Raw genomic sequence first — 18,592 nt, forward strand, 5'->3', positions numbered from 1 at the left:
ATGAGTAATGACTGATGAACAAACAACATGGGAGGGCATTACAGTACTGACAGCTAGCAACTAGCTTGACATTCACTAGTCTTTTTTTTTTTTTTTCTTTGACCACCGGGCCGGCCCCCACCAGCCCACTTGGTGACTGGCCCATCAGAATTCGTCCAGAATGTCCTGATGGCCAATCCGCCATTGACTGTGGTTTGGATAGGTTAAGGCACAAAAACCACTTGGTTTTTGCTTGATGGCACAAGCCGAAACTGCAGTGCAGCCACTTTTGTTTGTTGGTCTTAAACAGTGGTCTGCAGCTTGGCAGGCATCTCGCCTGGGTGTCACACCACTCACCTTCCCCTCCACCCCAAAAGAAAAAGTCAGCTCATAAACAATGTCACTTTAGAAATGTTGATTTGATACATTTAAAACGTATGAATTTAACGCATCTTTGTTTTGCGGAAATGTTAAATGCTAACATTTTCTGCTGGCGACTGGGCTGGGCATGAGCTGAGTTTTGTGCAACAACAATTTGTTACCACCCCAAAGTTGATGTTGGTATAAATAGCTAGAGCCAAGCAATATATATATAAAAAAAAAAAAAAAAAAAAGCCTAGTACACAGTTTATTTATAACATGTCAGAACTTTACAACATGCACAAAGCGTGTTTGCACACTATCAAAATGATGCAGACTTTCACTGAATTTGTGTTGTAGCCCTCAATTCAGTCACAATACTGGATTCTCCTAATTTTTCCTCCTTGGGTGCCACTTCCTGTGAGATGTTAACAAGATTTTCTAATTAGTTGCCTGAAAACACAGTACAGATACCAATACTTTGTAGTTGACAGGATAGAAATAAATGGCAAGAAGGACAAAACAATGCTTCATGTGTATAGCCAAAGCCATTAAGAAAACACAAAAAACATCAGTCTAACTCGGAGAGATGCATGGTTTAGAGGCGATAAAAGCATCTTCCTTATCAGTCTCATAGCTTTGCCAGAGGCTTTTGTAGTTGGTGGTGTGTTTTTGTGTCTTTTCCATTTTCCAATTTCTCCCCTTTCATTTCTCTCCCTCTCTTTGTCTCGGTAAGCTGGTCCAGAAGTCTGAGGCCTCTGTGTTCCGTCCGCCTCCGCCTCCGCTGCCGGAGATTAAAAATAATGGGCAGCACCATTAATTAAGCAACTAATCTTGCTGTTTATGTTTTGTCATATTTACCGCTCACAGATGCGTGGAGAACGCTCCCAAAAATGACTGCTCCCAGACACATTAAAATGCTTTCACAGCACATACACACATTAACAACAACAACAACAACCCCATACATGGGTGGACGAGCTGTCAGGGACGCAGCTTTACCTTGTTCCAGCTAAAAAACCAAGGCCTCCTTCTCTCTCTATTTATTTTTTTATTTTTGTAAGCGGCTCAGTTAATATTGTTGATTTAAGACCTCACCTTCAATTTGGTGTAGCATGTGGACAGAGCTTTAGCTTTTGCCGCGGCTGAACCAATTTTCTGCTTCAAGCGCCTTTAATAAACCACGCAGCGCTATCAGGAGGCTTTGGCTTCCCTGATGAAGGCCATTTATTTCAAATTAAAGGAGAGTTCCTTATCGTCGGTGGCCTCAAACGGAGAGAGAGATAAAGATGGTGCGCTTTGGTGTCGTCCTCTCTGTGTTGTTAATGCGATGAGAGAAAAGGAGGGGGTGAGCTGAGCCAGGGAGGGAGAAGTAAGAAAGGAGACCGAGTTGGAGCGAAGACAGAGACAAAAAAGTGAGAGAAGACAGATTAAACAGGCAAGATAAACCATTGGAGGTAGTGCGGGGGGGACGGAGGAATCTGATAGGCTGTCATCTTTTTAAAATGGGCACACCAAAGAATGCTTCATTCCTTCCCTTTCATCGTTTTATCTTCCTTCCTTCCTTCCTTTTATATGTTTTTCTATCCGTCTCTGTTCATTTTCCTCTTTAACCTCCATCACCCATGCTCAGATAAACTCCGTCATGCACGATACAGTTGATGATGATGATAATGTGTGTGCGCCTGTGTGGATATGGATATGCTGTAATTGAAAGACTGGGGTCAGCTCCCCTCCGTGAATCAAAGCCAAAAAGACCCTTTAATTTGGCTTTCAATTAAATGTTGTGTTAAACGCTCCTCACAGAAGAAGTGTATGTGCAGGAGCACAGCATAAACGGGATCGACATGTTGACATGTAGGGAGGTGTGCTGGTGCACAAGTTTCATGTTTACGGTGCACTACAAAGTGTGTGTGTGGGCATGTACATTTGTGCATGGGCCTTTCTATACCTGCGTGGGCGTACATAACTCGCTTGTCTCTGCTTCAATCAGTCAGAATCCATTACAGTGAAGCACCCAGGCAGCAAGCCTGTCATAGTTAACAATCACAAAGATAGACAGGCAAAGACCAATTATAACACAGCCCACATATCAAATTAAGCATGGCTAATTCAGTCTCTCAAAGCACACTTTTCTGCTGTATTTGATCAGAATGATCCTACCCACTCAATTAAATGTGATTTAGCACTAATTGCATGACTCGCAATGAAGCACGTACTATACACACCTTAGATTGTTAAACAGGTTACAGTGGGTGAGGTTGTTAATTGTTTTTCATCTTTGTTTTGCCTCATTTAGTCAGACCTCTTCTGTCTTGTGCGTGTTTTTTACTTCTTTTTTTAAAATAATTTTTATTTTGTTAAGACACATGTTTCTAAAGTCCTTTATTAATACACGTTTCAGTCAAAGTGCACAGATTTTGTTAGGTATCTCACACAAGAAAAGACACTCCTGACTCTCAAATATTATTTGTGTTGTGTTATTCCTAAACAAAACTATATGCATACTACAAGTGTCACAATTTTCCAAATCCACAAATTAGATTTTAATTTTTTAAGGTATACTATGCTGGATTGTTGGATACTGTAAACTCACTCACCAGCAGAAGGGAAAGTAAAAGCCAACCCTAGATTCACTCTGGTTTGGTGTTCCACCTTCCTATATTTGCATTTTTTTGGTGCTGTGTCTTTTGGATGCCTGCCAGTGATGGTTAAGCACCTGGTTGCAGCCTGTTTGTAAAGCCCTGACCTCACCTGAGTGCTGTGGGGGTACAAGCTCATAAATTTCCCAAACACAGAAAATAAGAATGAAATATGAAAATACAGGCAGAAGGCAGAGTCTCTGCAGAAAAATACAGCATCACACACTTCGAGTGGGTCGAAAGTGATTATTAAGAGGGATAATTCTGTAGGAGTCTCAACATTGTCTTTTAGGAAAATCCTGCATCGGTCATTCATTCATTCATTTCCCGTAACCGCTTTATCTGGTATAGGGACGCTGGAGGGCTGGAGCCTTTCCCAGCTGACATTGGGTCAGAGGCTGGGTACACCCTACACACTTAACCTAACTTGCATGTTTTTTGGCCTGTGGGAGGAGCCCGGAGAACTCAGAGGAAACCCACTGATGTAGGGGGAATATGCAAACTTCACAAAGAAGAGTCCCAGCTGGCTTGCAGGTTTGAACTCAGAACCCTCTTGCTGTGAGGCGACAGCACTAACTAGGGTTGTCATGAGAACCGATACTTCGGTACCAAGTTGATGCTAACACACAAAAAATACGCTGGTACCTGTTTTTTTTCTGTACCGTAAGTACTGGATACAACTTTGCCCTCAGTGGGCCGTGTCGATTCCTGTCGGAACTGACGGGGGCAGTATACGCGCGCCAGTCTGTGCCGAGGACGAGCGCCGAAGAAGAACGCCTTTTCTCCATCGTCTTTGCTAGAAACAATGTCTTCTACAAGTGCTAGAGCTTAAATCTGGCCCAAAAAATCCAGCCCAACCCGACCCGAGCCCATGCATGTTCTGTCCGAGCCCGGCCCGGCCCGGCCTGTCCCTTTAACTGTAATTATGAGCCCGAGCCTGGTTCAAACCCGACATTTTTTAAGGATACGAATGTGGACATTGAAGGCTGACTCACGTCTTTTTTTTCCATGGCAAGCCTTCGTCATGTACCTCTTAAATGTCGAGGTCCCCATCTTTTTCCTGTCATATACCAGCATCGTGCTGCACTTGGTACACTCGACGTCACCGTTGATCACTCACATGTGCGCGGACAGTGGCGCCCTCAATTTCTGTTTTTTGATTTTTATTGTGGTATCGAATGAGTATCGAGAATCGTGGAAATTCACTGGTATTGGTATAGACTACTGAAATTCTGGTATCGTGACAAGCCTAGCACTAACCACTGCACCACCATGCAGCCAGCCTTACCTTCAAAGGCCCAAACACACCAAAACGACTTCAGATAACTAGCAGCGACAAGGCCCCCTGCTGCCTCACCTGACGTCGCCATATCTCGGGCAAAAAAGTTGCATATGAACACACTGCAAAGACTACAGCTGACTGTCAACCCACACGTACGTTCTGCGCCTGCGTGACAGGAAATAATTCTCCATACCAGCAGAAGGCAGTCATCTGTAATCCTCATTCAAAAAGGGAAACCGGGACACCGCCTTGATGCTAGTTAGCAAGTTAGCACATGAACAAAACAATCCCATGTTGAAAGAACAAAGCATATTTACCATGCACAAGTGAACATTAACACAAACCATCAGGAAACATTTGTGCTAAAGAGCTCAATGACTATAGAAAAATAATCTTAGCTTGGTCTCACTCCCTCTTGACTTTAGCTCTTTGTTTACAGTCCTCACTTCAGTTTCTGTTCTTGCGCACTGAGCTACACTGCCAATCAGAATGATTTAATTCACCGACATGCTGAATCAGTGGAAAAAAAGCAGACGGGGGCAAATTAGGGGTAATGGTGCGAGACATACCGCACAGACAAGGGCAACAGATGCTCACCAACAGCCCAACTTTCACTGAAGGAAGACTGTCGGTGTGTCAGGGCTTTAATATTTTTTTGCAGCAGTGATATCTCACTAGACTATCAAGTCTTGATTCGTAAAGCTCAACAGATCAAAGGTTTTATGCCCAGACAGCTGTCATTTTCAAATTCTTCTTCAAAGCGATAGGCTGCATAGTATCAAGTGTGATTTAACAGCCGTATTTTTGGAATGTACCACACTAAGGCCACAAGGTTAGATTTAAATATTGTATTTAAAATATAATAACAGTAACTTATTTCAACTGGGAACAAAACAAGAAAAAAACGAGAAGAAAAGCCACTAGATGGAAGAAGGGGACTATACAACAGTTTCCTCTCCTGCAAAAAGCCATCAGTAAAAAACGTTGTTTCTTTGTCAACAAAGTGTCAGCTGTTTACATAACTTAAAGGGAAAGCAAAATGTTGCCACACTGATGTTGCTCTGGCAAACTTGTTACCAAGCAGGTGCTTATTTACACATACAAGAGCTGGAAGCAACATGTGATGTACAGGTTTGTGTTTGTACCTGAATATTACTCTTCTTTTAGCTCAGTTTTGGTCTCAACCAACTTCTGAGGGAAATATTTGTCTCTTTTGCTGCTAGATGCTGCTTTATGTTCAGCAGCTAGTCACAAACTGTGTCTGTCCACTGTTACTGAGCAGTTTTCTTATGAAAACACATAATGAAGCTGCTTTAAATAGACTTTGTTTCTGTCCTTTTTTCACATTTGGAATCCACTTATTAGACAGTTTACATTCAACATACTGTAAATATAGATTTAATATGTATTGGTATACTGTATATAGATATCAAGTGATATTAAAAAGTCTATACAGCGTTTAATGTCCTTTTTATGGTTCTTTTTTATAATATTTGATGACTGATAAAAATGCGGGTTTGAAGATGTGTGTCAAGCATTTACGTTTTAGAGTTTGTGGCCGCTTTGCAGCAACATCCATGTTTGAGTCATTGTCTACTGTCATGGCATCAACTTTGTGTCCTATCCTGTTCCTCTGGCCATTGGTTTAACTGGTATAGAGCTTAAGGTTATTGTTGTTGCACCATGAAACTCTCCTTCAGTCCTCTGTACTTTTCTGTAGGAATAGTCTCTAATATGTTTCTCACTGCAAACTATTCACTGGAATCATACATGTCAGTGTAGTGAACTTCCATACAACCATGAGGCAGTAATTCAAGTTTTAGTCTGCATTAGCCTTCTGTAGGTCCAACTTTACACTGTCAGTGAGTTAAAGGGGACAAATGTTGCTATTTTTACACATTCATAATTCCATCTTTCTGTTTCTCTGTGTCTTTTGCAGGTCTCGCAACACAGACCCGGTGTGTTCTGGCCTGCAGGCTCAGATTTTATCTTGCTACAGGGAGAACAGAGACCAGACTCTAAGGTGTTCAGACCTGGCCAAAGAATACATGCAGTGTATCAATGCTGCAAAGAAGGTGAGTGTTTTTTTTTTTGTTTTTTTTTTGTTGTTGTTTTCCAAATCTGAAATGGACAGGATTTGGGATATCATGGAATATCTGAATTTTTAAAATATCATCACATCAAATATCATCACATCAAAAATTGTAATTATTGTGTTAGAACTCCCAAAAGTTAAAAGATATGATTCCTAGCTCATATTGTAATTTTGAGGATCGCTTTCTAAAGCCATGTCAGTAGCAGCTCTCTCCCCAAAATGATAAAAGTATGATAATAGTAATTAATATATTGATAATGATAATACGACCATATTGTACTTCACAAGAGCCTTCAAAGAGGCAAGGATTTTGGGAAGTTTGGGACATAACAATTCAGTCTGAGTGGTGGCTTTTGAAGTTTTCCATGGAGACAGATGATGTTATTTTCAGAGCCGCACTCTGATGTCTGATGTAAAAGAAAGAAATTCATTTTTTCTCATGTTCTCAAGATTATTCTGGGGGAGTTAAGGACCCCCAAAAAATCAGATTGATAGGATTTTGAGTGCTGTCACTTTAGGTTTTTACACAGAGAAAAGTCTTGTCATTAGAAACAGCTTTCAGAGTGAATGTCTGATGTAAAAGTATGAAATCCAACTTCTCCAGTGCTACCAAACTTGTTTTCCTACCAACGCTGACAATGACACCTTTTCAAAGGCAAACACAGTTTGGGTTGCTACGACATAAGTCCTCAGTCGCAGTTCAGCTTGTCACTGCAGCCCTCACCCTTTTGGTTCTAATTTTAGTTTACAGGTGCAAAATCATTTAAAGTAAGTGAGAAAGAAAGAAAAACAGGTTGTCACCTGAAAACAAGCAGTAAAGCTAGACTATTTCCCAGACAGCATTAATTACATTTTTCATATTTTCTGAATATGACAGTACACTTAAGAACATTAACACGTGTGTGTGTGTGTGTGTGTGTGTGTGTGTGTGTGTGTGTGTGTGTTTTATTGGCTTTTGAATTAAAGACAACCTATACAAAAATATGAAGTGGTTCACTAGATTTCAAGTAAATAAGACAGGGTCGTCCAGTGAGACGCAGCAATAGTGTCTGCAGTCTCATCATTAGAATTCTAGGAGAGTGTATGAACAGAAAGTAAATATGATTATATAATCCCAAGGTTTTTCCTTTTTATTTGCATTAGACATTTGCATTTATTAAGTTCAAAAACTCATCCTCTAACCCAGCCTCTCATCACAGCAAAGAGGAGGACATACTGTGTAATGATGCCGAAGATTGAGCCATATTTTTAATGTATATCTGGTGTCATATTAGCTGTGAAGTGAGATTTGAAATCCACAGTGTCATTTTGCTGTTTCACCTTGTAGATTACACAACAAAGTGAAGTGAAGCTGAACTTTGCAAAGCACACCTAATTATTAATTACTCTGTGTTTTTATATTAACCTTTGCTGAGTTAGTGGAGGCAGGTATCTAAAAACAGATACACATAAATAAATGATATAGTTAAATACTTAAAAAAGCTTGTGAAACTAAACATAAAGCTTTCCACATACTTTCATTGAACCTTCAGTGAGTTTGGAAAATAGGTTAAAACTTATTTTTCACACTCTTTGTTATGGATTTTAATGGTGTTGAGTTTAATTACACTCAATCAGGTGGTTGCAGCATTCATTGTACGAGGTGTAGTGGCGTTACATACCACAAAAGAAAGAAAAGATGAACCTAGATGCAATAAGATAAAACAGTCAGGTGACAGTACTGTGATGTGTTGCTTTGAGCTGAGCAGGTAATCATTATGTTTTTGTTTGAAATGCACACAGAGAGCGCACTGTCTGTGGTGCACAGTGTCCCGTGTTTTACTGAACAGCCAACATGCAGCTGCTGGCTAAAGAGTTCATTTTGAAAATGCGGAGAAATACTTATTTTTTTGTTTGCTTGTGTACGGACTGTGTGCCTGGTCTGTGTGCATTTGAATACTAGAGTGTGGCTTAGGCCGCTTGCTGTCCAAATCCAACCTGAGCCCGATGCAGTTTATGTTCTGAGCGCAGAGTCTTTCCCTGTCATGCTATTGTTGTTACCATGGTTACAGCTTGCCTGTATATTGTATTGTAAATGACCACCAAAAGTCATTGTTTTATACAGACTTATATAGGTAGATTGTTTTAACACACACACACACACACACACACACACACACACACACTCACACACATTACGCAATGTCACTAGCAGTTATAAATGATAAAATTTAAGTCATATTATTGGCATATTTAAGTCTTCATCTCCACAGACTCTTTTTGAACTGTAACCACTGTTCACTGAACTATTTATATAGTCCAACCATCGTAGTTTATTTGGAGTTATGATAGAGGAAAGTGATAGCAGAAGTCTTAAGGCTGCTGTGAAGCTGCGCCTACTTAGGGCAGCAAAAAAGTTTATCTTGGGTGCATTGGTACAATGGACAACCAAGAAGGGACAGCAGAGGAGATACCCACACACCATTGCAACTGAGCTAGACAGCCACAAAAAATGTTCACAGGGCTGAGATCAAAATCAAGAAATGTCAATTTATTCAAAACATTCATACACAAAATGAAGGGTGCTCAAAGTGCAAAATGATAATAATAATAATAATAATAATAATAATAATAATAANTGTGAAGCTGGCCTACTTAGGGCAGCAAAAAAGTTTATCTTGGGTGCATTGGTACAATGGACAACCAAGAAGGGACAGCAGAGGAGATACCCACACACCATTGCAACTGAGCTAGACAGCCACAAAAAATGTTCACAGGGCTGAGATCAAAATCAAGAAATGTCAATTTATTCAAAACATTCATACACAAAATGAAGGGTGCTCAAAGTGCAAAATGATAATAATAATAATAATAATAATAATAATAATAATAACTTTATTTATATAGCACCTTTTAAAAACAAAGTTTACAAAGTGCTTTGACAAACAAAGCAAAATCAGTACAATCAACAATATAACAGCAGCAGGTAATACAGCAACAACACACAATATAGCAGAGGCAGACATATACAACATGGCAGCAATAAGGTAGCAGCAAGGAGTACAGGAGAAAACAGCAAAGGGAATAAAATAAGTAAATACAATACAACAAAAACACTACTAAATAAACAATACAAGAGAAAGAGGAGAACGACGACATCACATAAAAGCAAGTCTATAAAAATGGGTTTTAAGAAGTGATTTAAAAGAAGTCACTGAATCTGCAAACCTTAGATCCTCGGGCAGGTCGTTCCAAAGCCGAGGGGCCCTGATGGAAAAAGCTCGGTCGCCCTTAGACTTCAGCCTCGACTCTGGAACAACCAAAAGGCCCCTGCCCGAGGATCTAAGGCTGCGTACAGGCTCATATGGGGTCAACATTTCTGTTATATAGCTAGGGGCCAGACCCAGACGTGCCTTAAAAGTGATCAGTAAAATCTTAAAATCAATTCTAAAACAGACAGGGAGCCAATGAAGGGAAGCAAGAATAGGGGTGATGTGATGTCGTCTGTTAAAACCAGTGAGAAGCCTAGCTGCTGCGTTCTGAACTAGTTGGAGGCGGGAGAGTGATTTATGGTTGATGCCGGAAAGGAGGGAGTTACAGTAGTCTAGTCTGGAGAAGATGAATGCATGGATAACTTTTTCTAGGTCAGGGCGTGAAAGCATGGGTTTAATTTTTGAAATAATTCGTAATTGATAGAAACAGGACTGAACAACTTTCTTGATGTGGGGTTGAAAACTGAGATCTGAATCAAATGTAACTCCAAGATTTTTGGCTGTGGGCTGAACATTTGAGGATAATGGACCGAGGTTGTTTTTGATGAGGCTGATTGATTTTGAGGAACTGAACAGCAGAATTTCTGATTTTGAGTTGTTGAGTTGAAGAAAATTTTGTGCCATCCAACAGTTGATATCTTTGATACAGTCTACGACAGCAGCTAGGCTTCTGGGGTCACCGGGTCTCAGCGGGAGGTATATCTGTGTGTCGTCCGCATAACAATGAAAAGAGACATTGTGCCGCTGAATGATATGACCGAGAGGAAGCATATAAATAGAAAATAAAATTGGACCTAAAATCGAACCCTGCGGTACACCACAGGTAATGTGAGCTGTTGAAGATGAGTGATTACCTATGGTGACCGCAAAGGTTCTTTCTAAAAGATAAGAATAAAACCAACTAAGTGCAGTGTCCCTGATGCCAACCCAGGTTTTAAGGCGGTCGATTAAAATGGCATGATCTACAGTATCAAAGGCTGCACTTAGGTCTAAAAGAATTAAAATTGCACTCTCCCCTCTATCGGTTGCTAAAAGAAGATCATTAGTTACTTTGAGGAGGGCAGTTTCTGTGCTGTGTAAAACTCTAAAACCTGATTGAAATTTCTCAAAGATGTTATTATGACACATAAAAGCTAAAAGCTGTGTTGAAACCACCTTTTCTAAAACTTTGGATAAAAACGGAAGTTTAGAAATTGGCCTAAAATTATTAAGAATTGAAGGATCGAGGTTAGGTTTCTTTAAAAGAGGTTGGACCTCAGCATGTTTAAAAGCAGCAGGAAAAATACCTTTTGTGAGAGAGCTGTTAATAATCAATAAAATACTGGGCCCAACTGTGTCAATGACATCTTTAAGAAAACTGGATGGAATAAAATCAAGACTGCATGTAGTTGGCTTCATGTGAGAGATAGTTTTAGTTAAAAGGGATAGAGAGATGGGTTCAAAACTGTTAAAATAGATGTGAGTCTCCCTACTGGCATGTACAGCATGAACTGGGGGGGTAATCTGTTGCCTAATATTTTCAACTTTATCAATAAAAATTTTTAAAAACCTCTCACAGAGCTCCTGTGAGGAGTCAGTAAAATGACTGTGGGAGGGGGAAGTAAGGGAATCTAAAACCTTAAATAAAATTCTGGGGTTAGAATGATTAGTTAAAATAAGATTAGAATAGAAGGAGGCTCTTGCCTCCTTAACTGCCCTTTGATAGTTAATCATTGCATCTTTCCAAATTTGATAAAATACTTGTAAACCTGTTTTCTTCCATTTTCTTTCTTTTCTTCTGCAGTCTCTCTTCAAATCATGGGTGGATTCATTTAGCCAGGGTTGTAAAATTTTGTTAGACCTTTTGTCCCTGTAGGGGGCGACAGAGTCGAGGACAATCTGGCAGGTTTCATTAAAAAGGGAGACCAGCTCCTCTGTGCTAAAATGCGAGATTAACTCTTCTGTGTTAAAATTGGGATAAAAGGCAGTTAAAGAAGCAGGATTAAAAAGCTCAGAAAACTTAAAAACAGAGGAGGGGTTAAAAGCACGGCGGCGGACAGGTGTACAGTGATTAAAAGGTATCTGGGATAAAACCACATTAAATAAAACTGCTTTGTGATCAGACACACAGATATCCTCCGTCTTAAAATTGTTAGGGCTGAGACCGGTAAATAAAACAAGATCCAGAATGTGTCCCTTTGAGTGTGTGGGTTCGTGAATAGCTTGAGTGAGGTTAAAAGTTTCCAAAGTATCCATAAAATCAGTCACAAAGGTCTGGGAGGGACAACACACATGTATGTTAAAATCGCCTAAGATGAGGATTTTTTCATACTTTACCATAAAATGTGATAAAAACTCTGTAAATTCTTCGATTTTACGAGTATGTATTACGAGTAATAAAATCATGACATAAAAACGATTTATTATTTAGGGATCTGATATTTAAAAGGCCGAAATTCATAGGGTCACTGTTAAAAACAAGGGGTGGAAGAGACTGACGCTGTACTTGAATTAAGTTGTCGTGATTAGTGGCAGAAGGGCGTGATGATGATCGTGATGTTGGTTTGCGGTGGGAAATGACAGTGGAGATGAAAGAGAGTATGCCAGTAATTTTATCTGAATAAACAGTTTGAGTGGGGAGATGGACCGGTGAGAGTGGCAGTACCTGGGGTGGGCGACAGGTGGAGCTGGCGCAGGAGATGGTGGTCTGAGAGGCAGGAGAGGAAGACGGGGGTAGAGTGGGTGTGTGGGTGTAATCAGAAAACTGTCATGCACGTGTGGATGATTGGACTGCATATTGAATGTTTGATCAGAGCATTTGGTTTCCTCGTGGGCTTGGATGAATCCCGTCTCTGCTAAAAAGTTCGGCGCGGTCCCAGAACAGGTTAAAATTATAATAATAATGATAATATTGAAAAATGATTAAAAAACCCCCAGCAGCAAACGTTTAGCACTGATGATAGTCAAGGACGGAAACGCTGGCTGCTGCTTTTATTACTTCTCAATGTTAATATTATTTATTATATTATTATTTTTACACTTTGAGCACACTTCTTTTTGTGCACGGATGTTTTGAAAAAATTGACATTTTTTGATATTGACCTCAGCCTGTGAACCTTTTTTGTGGCTGTCCAGCTCAGTTGAATTCTCCATCTACTCTTGAAAGTGATAGCAGCCATCGTGAATGGCTTCAGCACTGCCCTCCTCTCTGTTTGATTGGTCATCAAGCTCCAGGTAACATTGAGTAATGACATAATCTATGAATGAACACGTGTCACTTGAAATAGCCTAGTGTTGTTATGCATTGTGCGCTCTCCCTCCCATCAGCGCATGAAACATTGCCCTTTTTCTCTCCTCTGCTCCGCAATCTTCATCTCCGCTTTTATCACAGCAGTAGGCTTTATTGTTCCCTGAGTGTATCCCCTCATGTGGAACATCAGGTGTTTTGTGCTTTGCCACAGGAATGCGGATATGTGGAGTTCTGTGACGTGGCATTACGCAGTGGATGCACGTTGAACATTTATTATTTCGTCTCTTGGAGTGGATACAAACACATAAACACAGGTCTTTTCAGCTTTATTGTCCAAGTTAAACATTTGTTAGAAAAGTAATTAAAAGGTAATCAAGTGTAATAAGTTCCATTACTTTGATGAAGTAAATAGAACAGTTACATTACTCATTACATTTTAAACTAGTAATCTGTAACCTATTACAGTACATTTCAAAAGTAACCTTCCCAACAGCAGACATCAGTGAAGAAGTCTTAATTTGACAAAACCATTTCCATAACAGATTTCCTGACAGTTTAAATATAAGGAACTCGTCAGTGTGTTACAATGCATTTTGAGGTGACTTTCCCTTTAAGTTTCTTTAAAACTCGATTGAAAATTTCCGCAAAAATATTTTTTTAATGTTAAAATATGAGAAAATTATGAAAGTTTCACCATGAATTTTAATTGGACTTTTGGGCAATGTCATCACGTCCAATATTCAACAAGACTTGTCTGATGTACGATGTGAAATATATTGTGATAAATAATTGCTGAAATGCGAGTCACTTTTTTTGTATTTTATCCGTGATGAAAAACAGTTAAGAACCTCTGCTTATGTATTCACTCAGTAAAAATCTAGCCTTTGTAGTTTTTGCTTTCAGCATTCCACATTCCTCAACTGGATCCACTGCTGTATTATTCACAAGCAAAGACGAGTTCCTCTCCTCAAGTATGTGCATCACTGCAGCAGATTTAAGTTACAAATTCACAGAAAGTTACAGAGAAAAATACGAGGAGGAGGAGGTTAGGAAGTTGGAGGACAGAATACTGGAAGCTTGCCCTTCCAAAGTTTTTACAGTAGAGGTATTTGAAGGCGTAGCTGCTCATCATGCACCCGGGCAACGTATCACTCTGCCTCATGGTGCTCTCTGCTCACATCTCCTCTGCGTTGCTAAGGGGCACTGAGGCTTCCCCTGGCATACAGTAATACAGCATGTGATAATCAGCTCGCTGAAACTTGATTCCTTCGCTCTTGTGCCGGTGTAGTGTGTGTATGTATTTGCGTGTGTGTGTGTGGCTGCCTGTACGTGTGTGCACTTCCAATAGCTTCTGTAGCTTTGTATCTGCCTTGTATGAAAGCCATGCAGACACAAACACACTTTATAAACACACAGCTAAATCTATGTTTGTGTTCCTGTATTTCTGCACTTGTAAGACCCATGGCACGGCACTGTGTGTGTGTGTGTGTGTGTGTGTGTGTGTGTGTGTGTGTCTTCATCATATTAGCTGGTGTGAGATAACGAGGAGTGAAGAGAAGACTCTTTGAAGGCTGTCTTTAAAAGAGCACAGCAGATCATACACAATATATGTGCATGTGTGTTTTTGTGTGTGTGTGTGTGTGTGTGTGTGTGGTGCATGAATAGCTTGCTACACTGCAGTCTGCTTTAACCTACACATCAAGGTCTTTCCTCCTGATTAGCCCCTTAGGCATCTCCCTGACTTTCACCCATTTTGAACGTCAGTTTGAAAGTTTATAAAGTTGTTTTTCCTCCGTTATGTGTCTTTAGAAGCTGCCACAGTTTAGTTTCACTGATGACTTGTTTTGTCGTGTGGAGTAGATGCTGCGTAGGTCAATTTACTAGACAGAATGTGGAAAAAAGAAATTGTTGCAACGCATCATGCTCAACTTAGCCATGTTTCAAGACAAACTAACCTTATTATATACAGCGAGTAAATGATCAATGCTTTTTGATGATATAGCACTATGTGTGTTTTCTCTGGGCTCACTCACATCCCCACACACGATTTAATTTAAATGGAATTGCCGCAATCAGATGATTTTCAGAGTGTGTTGGCCTCAAAATCAACTTTGGAAAATCTGTTTGGATATAATGATACAGAGTTTTCAAATATTTTAATATCTGGACATAATTACCAATGTGCCTCGTCATTCTGTATTAGAAGTACGATCACAGAATGGAGGGACAGAGTTGTCTCATCTATAAGCTGGTTGCGAATGTAGTAACAAAGTCAAATTGATGTCTGTGTAAAAGGTGTGAGTCCAAAGGAGGGGATGAGTAGGACATTTTGACGACATTTTATGTGTGTGATCCACCAGGAGATTTAAAAAGCAGGTCGTAGCAGTTAGCAGCTAACTCAGTGAAGAAGAACGCAACCAAAAATGTAAGCAAACTGGGGAGACAGTGAGGTCCAAGATCTCCTTACCCTCAGAGGATGAGATCAATGGCCATTTAACAGGGACAGTAAATGATTGTTGTTGTCATGTTTTTATTGTTTAGAAAGCGCTGCCAGACGTATGTAATATGTCACACAAAAGGCCAGTGCTGTTGTGCTTTACGTCATGCCTCTTTTACTACCGGAGCACAGGCATGCCATCTATAGTTGCACACTGGGGTGGCATTTTGCTGGCATTTATTGGTTCTATAAAAAAGCAAAAGGTGCCTAATGAAAGGTATTCGTACCACAGTATTGCAGGATCTCTGTTTAAAAAGGTCACATCTAACAAGATGGAGATATCTAACGACCCTAAAAAGACAATTGACAGACTGATCAGTTTCCATTTTTGCTACTCAAATAGTTTATGTTACAGTTTCACAATTTGACATGACACTCTGCTCCTTGCTCTATAGGTCATATTTCAGAGTTTTTAAGATGAATAACTTCAAATAATGATGTACAATGCTTAGCTAAAGATGCATGCATTAGACACTAGACACTGTCCAAAATGAAGCTACATAGCTATATGCTATCACAGGTAGAAAGAGCAAAATGGTGTTTTATTCTTGGAAACCACCTTTGATTTAGCATAACATTTCAGACACCAACTAGCAGAGCAAGTTTAACATTACCAGCCAAAATGTAAAGTCAAATAGCATGAGTGTCATTCTCATAAGTTATATCAATTCTTAAAAAAACTAGCACCATATTGAATTGCTATTTAAACAGATATTAACTCTGAGGAAAATAAGCCATCATGACATCACTGTAAGCTCACATTTTGGTTCAATTTTGGCTTTGACTTTTTCAGTGTCACATAAGTCATTTTATTTTCATTATTAGCTGATCAGTAATTGCTCCTCGCCGAGTTCATTTGTTACAAAGACTTTTGAAGAAAGAAGTTTCATGAAAAAAATTTCTGGCTTCATAAGCTGTTGCTCTAACAGCCAGAAAGTTTCTAATGTTGTTTAAAAAATTGTTTAAGTTGTTGAGCTAAATAGCTTCATGTACTTGAATTTTAATCCTGCACAACTTTTTAAAACATTTTTCAAAGATTATTTTTTTGTCTCGGCGTTGCAGCAAGGACATTGCCTTTGTACATGGGACAAGCACTCTACCCACTGAGCTACTGGGCTTCCCAGCAAATTACTTTTAAAGCATCTCACTCTTGACATTTCCTTTCTGTGTTATAACAGAGAAATGCAGCAAAACATTTTTGAATCATTTTAATCATTTAGATCATAAATGTTAAAGTCCAACAAGCCGTGGGAAAATATTGATGCTGTGATAATTCTACTGTGTGCGTTTAATATAAGCAAAACATCATTTCCTTCTCTTCTTTATAATGCATATTAAAGACGTCAGTGTGCTGTGAGCCTGGGGCAAATTTGTTTTCATTTCTGTATTCATCTTATTTATAAGCACAGTTGATGAGTGATGTCTTCTGTATTGCAAATATGAATTTTAATCTTTTTCAAATTTTGGAGTGTTGCTTAGTGGCCTAAGCAAGAGAGACTGCTGCTTATTTAATTAATCAAAATTAAGAATGAAATGATATTAGAAAGCCTCTGAGGGGAGAAGGCAAACAGATGATGTCTTTTCATTTCTGACGGAGGACTTCATTGGGACTGAACGTAGCCCAGTTCTTGTTTTGTCTTTCCAGACCCACAGAAGCGACTGTGATGTGTTTTGATCAGTGTCACAGCGGGTCAGTGGACAGGCCTGCATATCACAGACGTCTTCCTGCTGGGTTACGCTACCATCTCTGCGTGTGCGTGTGTACATGTGCGTGTGTTTGATGGCAAATGAGGGGGGGATCCCACAGAGCTCTGCAGAGACGGAGCAGACAACCTCTAGTCATTATCCTTTGGGAGGCTGAGCCTGACGTGGGCACTGCTACATGTAACACATACACACTGTCCAGACACTCTGGGATTCTCTAGTCATTTATCTGTGCTCTTGGATGCGAATACGTACACAGCACACACACGCACGTTCTGTCTATATGCCTGGTGGGATTCTGAAGTCATTTAGCGCCAATCTCAGAGAGAGCTCCGGCTCTGATGCTGATCAATGTCAGAGGCTCGGCTCACACTGGAGAGAGAGGGGAAAGGGAAGAGGAGAGACAGGCTGAAATATGAGAGACAGTGTCAGAGAGGAACAAAAGATATTTGGAAAAGTGGAGATTTGGAAAATCTGAGCAGAGAAGAAGTAAAGGATAAAGCCAGTGTAAGGAGTGAAAATACCTGAATGGAGAGGAAAAAGAGAAGCTGAAGGATAGACAGGGAGTAAAACAGCAAAAGAGATTTGGAAAAAACAGAGAGATGAGTGTTACAGCAGCATGTCCGATCACAGGTCAGGATCTGGCCAGCTGCAAGTTGAGACCTCAGAAACTTTAAACGCCGTTATTTTCCCCTTCAGCAAAGCCAACTACTGAGGCACACTCGTACGTATATATCCGGAGCCCTGCTGTGGAGCACAGACATACTGGGCTTTGGGTCATATACCCAGGGAGTTACTCCTAAAGTTAAAAGCTGCCTGTCAGATTGGAGAGAGTGAAACGGAACCGAGAAAAGAAAGAGGTAGAAAACAAAAGAAGTTGTTGAGAAGCAGCAGAGCGATTGAAAATGAGATTTGGAAAAGAGTTATTAGGTGCCAAAATCTTGTCCTGTGAGAAATGAGGGACGTCCACAGTCCTTGTTTCATTGACTGTTTCCTAACATATGTAGTGGAAGAATACCTCCCTGCTGTCACGTGTAGGTTCATCACCCTAAATCATTACTTGAGAAGCCCATGGGTTCAGTCTCATTTTGTCAGTCAGATCATTGCAATTTCATTTCTTTCGCAACAGTATGGCAAGCTATAAACATTCACAAGTCACAAGTAATTGTAATGTAAATAGAAAAGTATGATTGAAACATAGGGCAGGGTTACCTGTTTCTGTTAGCTGCTTTTCTGCTATATGCTTCCAAAGTCAGCAAAACTACTTTTAAACCATTCGACGCCTGTCCAGTGTGATCAGCACTTTGGGCAACAGATCTTTCAGCAGCCAGGCAGGAGAGTTGCTCTGGAGTGTGGTAGGATTTTATCAGCTGACAATGATGAGGACAATCAATCAATCAATCAATCAATCAATTTTATTTATAAAGCCCAATATCACAAATCACAATTTGCCTCACAGGGCTTTACAGCATACGACATCCCTCTGTCCTTATGACCTTCGCAGCGGATAAGGAAAAACTCCCCAAAAAAACCCCTTTAACGGGGAAAAAAAA

At 40.0% G+C, this 18,592-nt stretch overlaps 1 protein-coding gene across 2 annotated transcripts in view; it reads left to right on the top strand.

The window, feature by feature from the left end:
* The window catches only part of chchd6a (coiled-coil-helix-coiled-coil-helix domain containing 6a), a 118,697-nt gene that overhangs the window by 74,931 nt on the left and 25,174 nt on the right, over positions 1-18,592 (top strand). For both annotated transcript variants that reach the window (XM_050064420.1, XM_050064421.1), the window contains one exon: positions 6,203-6,338. In XM_050064420.1, coding sequence (XP_049920377.1) covers positions 6,203-6,338 — 136 coding nt within the window. The remainder of the gene's footprint in view (positions 1-6,202; positions 6,339-18,592) is intronic.

The sequence above is a fragment of the Epinephelus moara genome, chromosome 16 (assembly GCF_006386435.1).
Source record: "Epinephelus moara isolate mb chromosome 16, YSFRI_EMoa_1.0, whole genome shotgun sequence".
NCBI lineage: Eukaryota > Metazoa > Chordata > Actinopteri > Perciformes > Serranidae > Epinephelus > Epinephelus moara.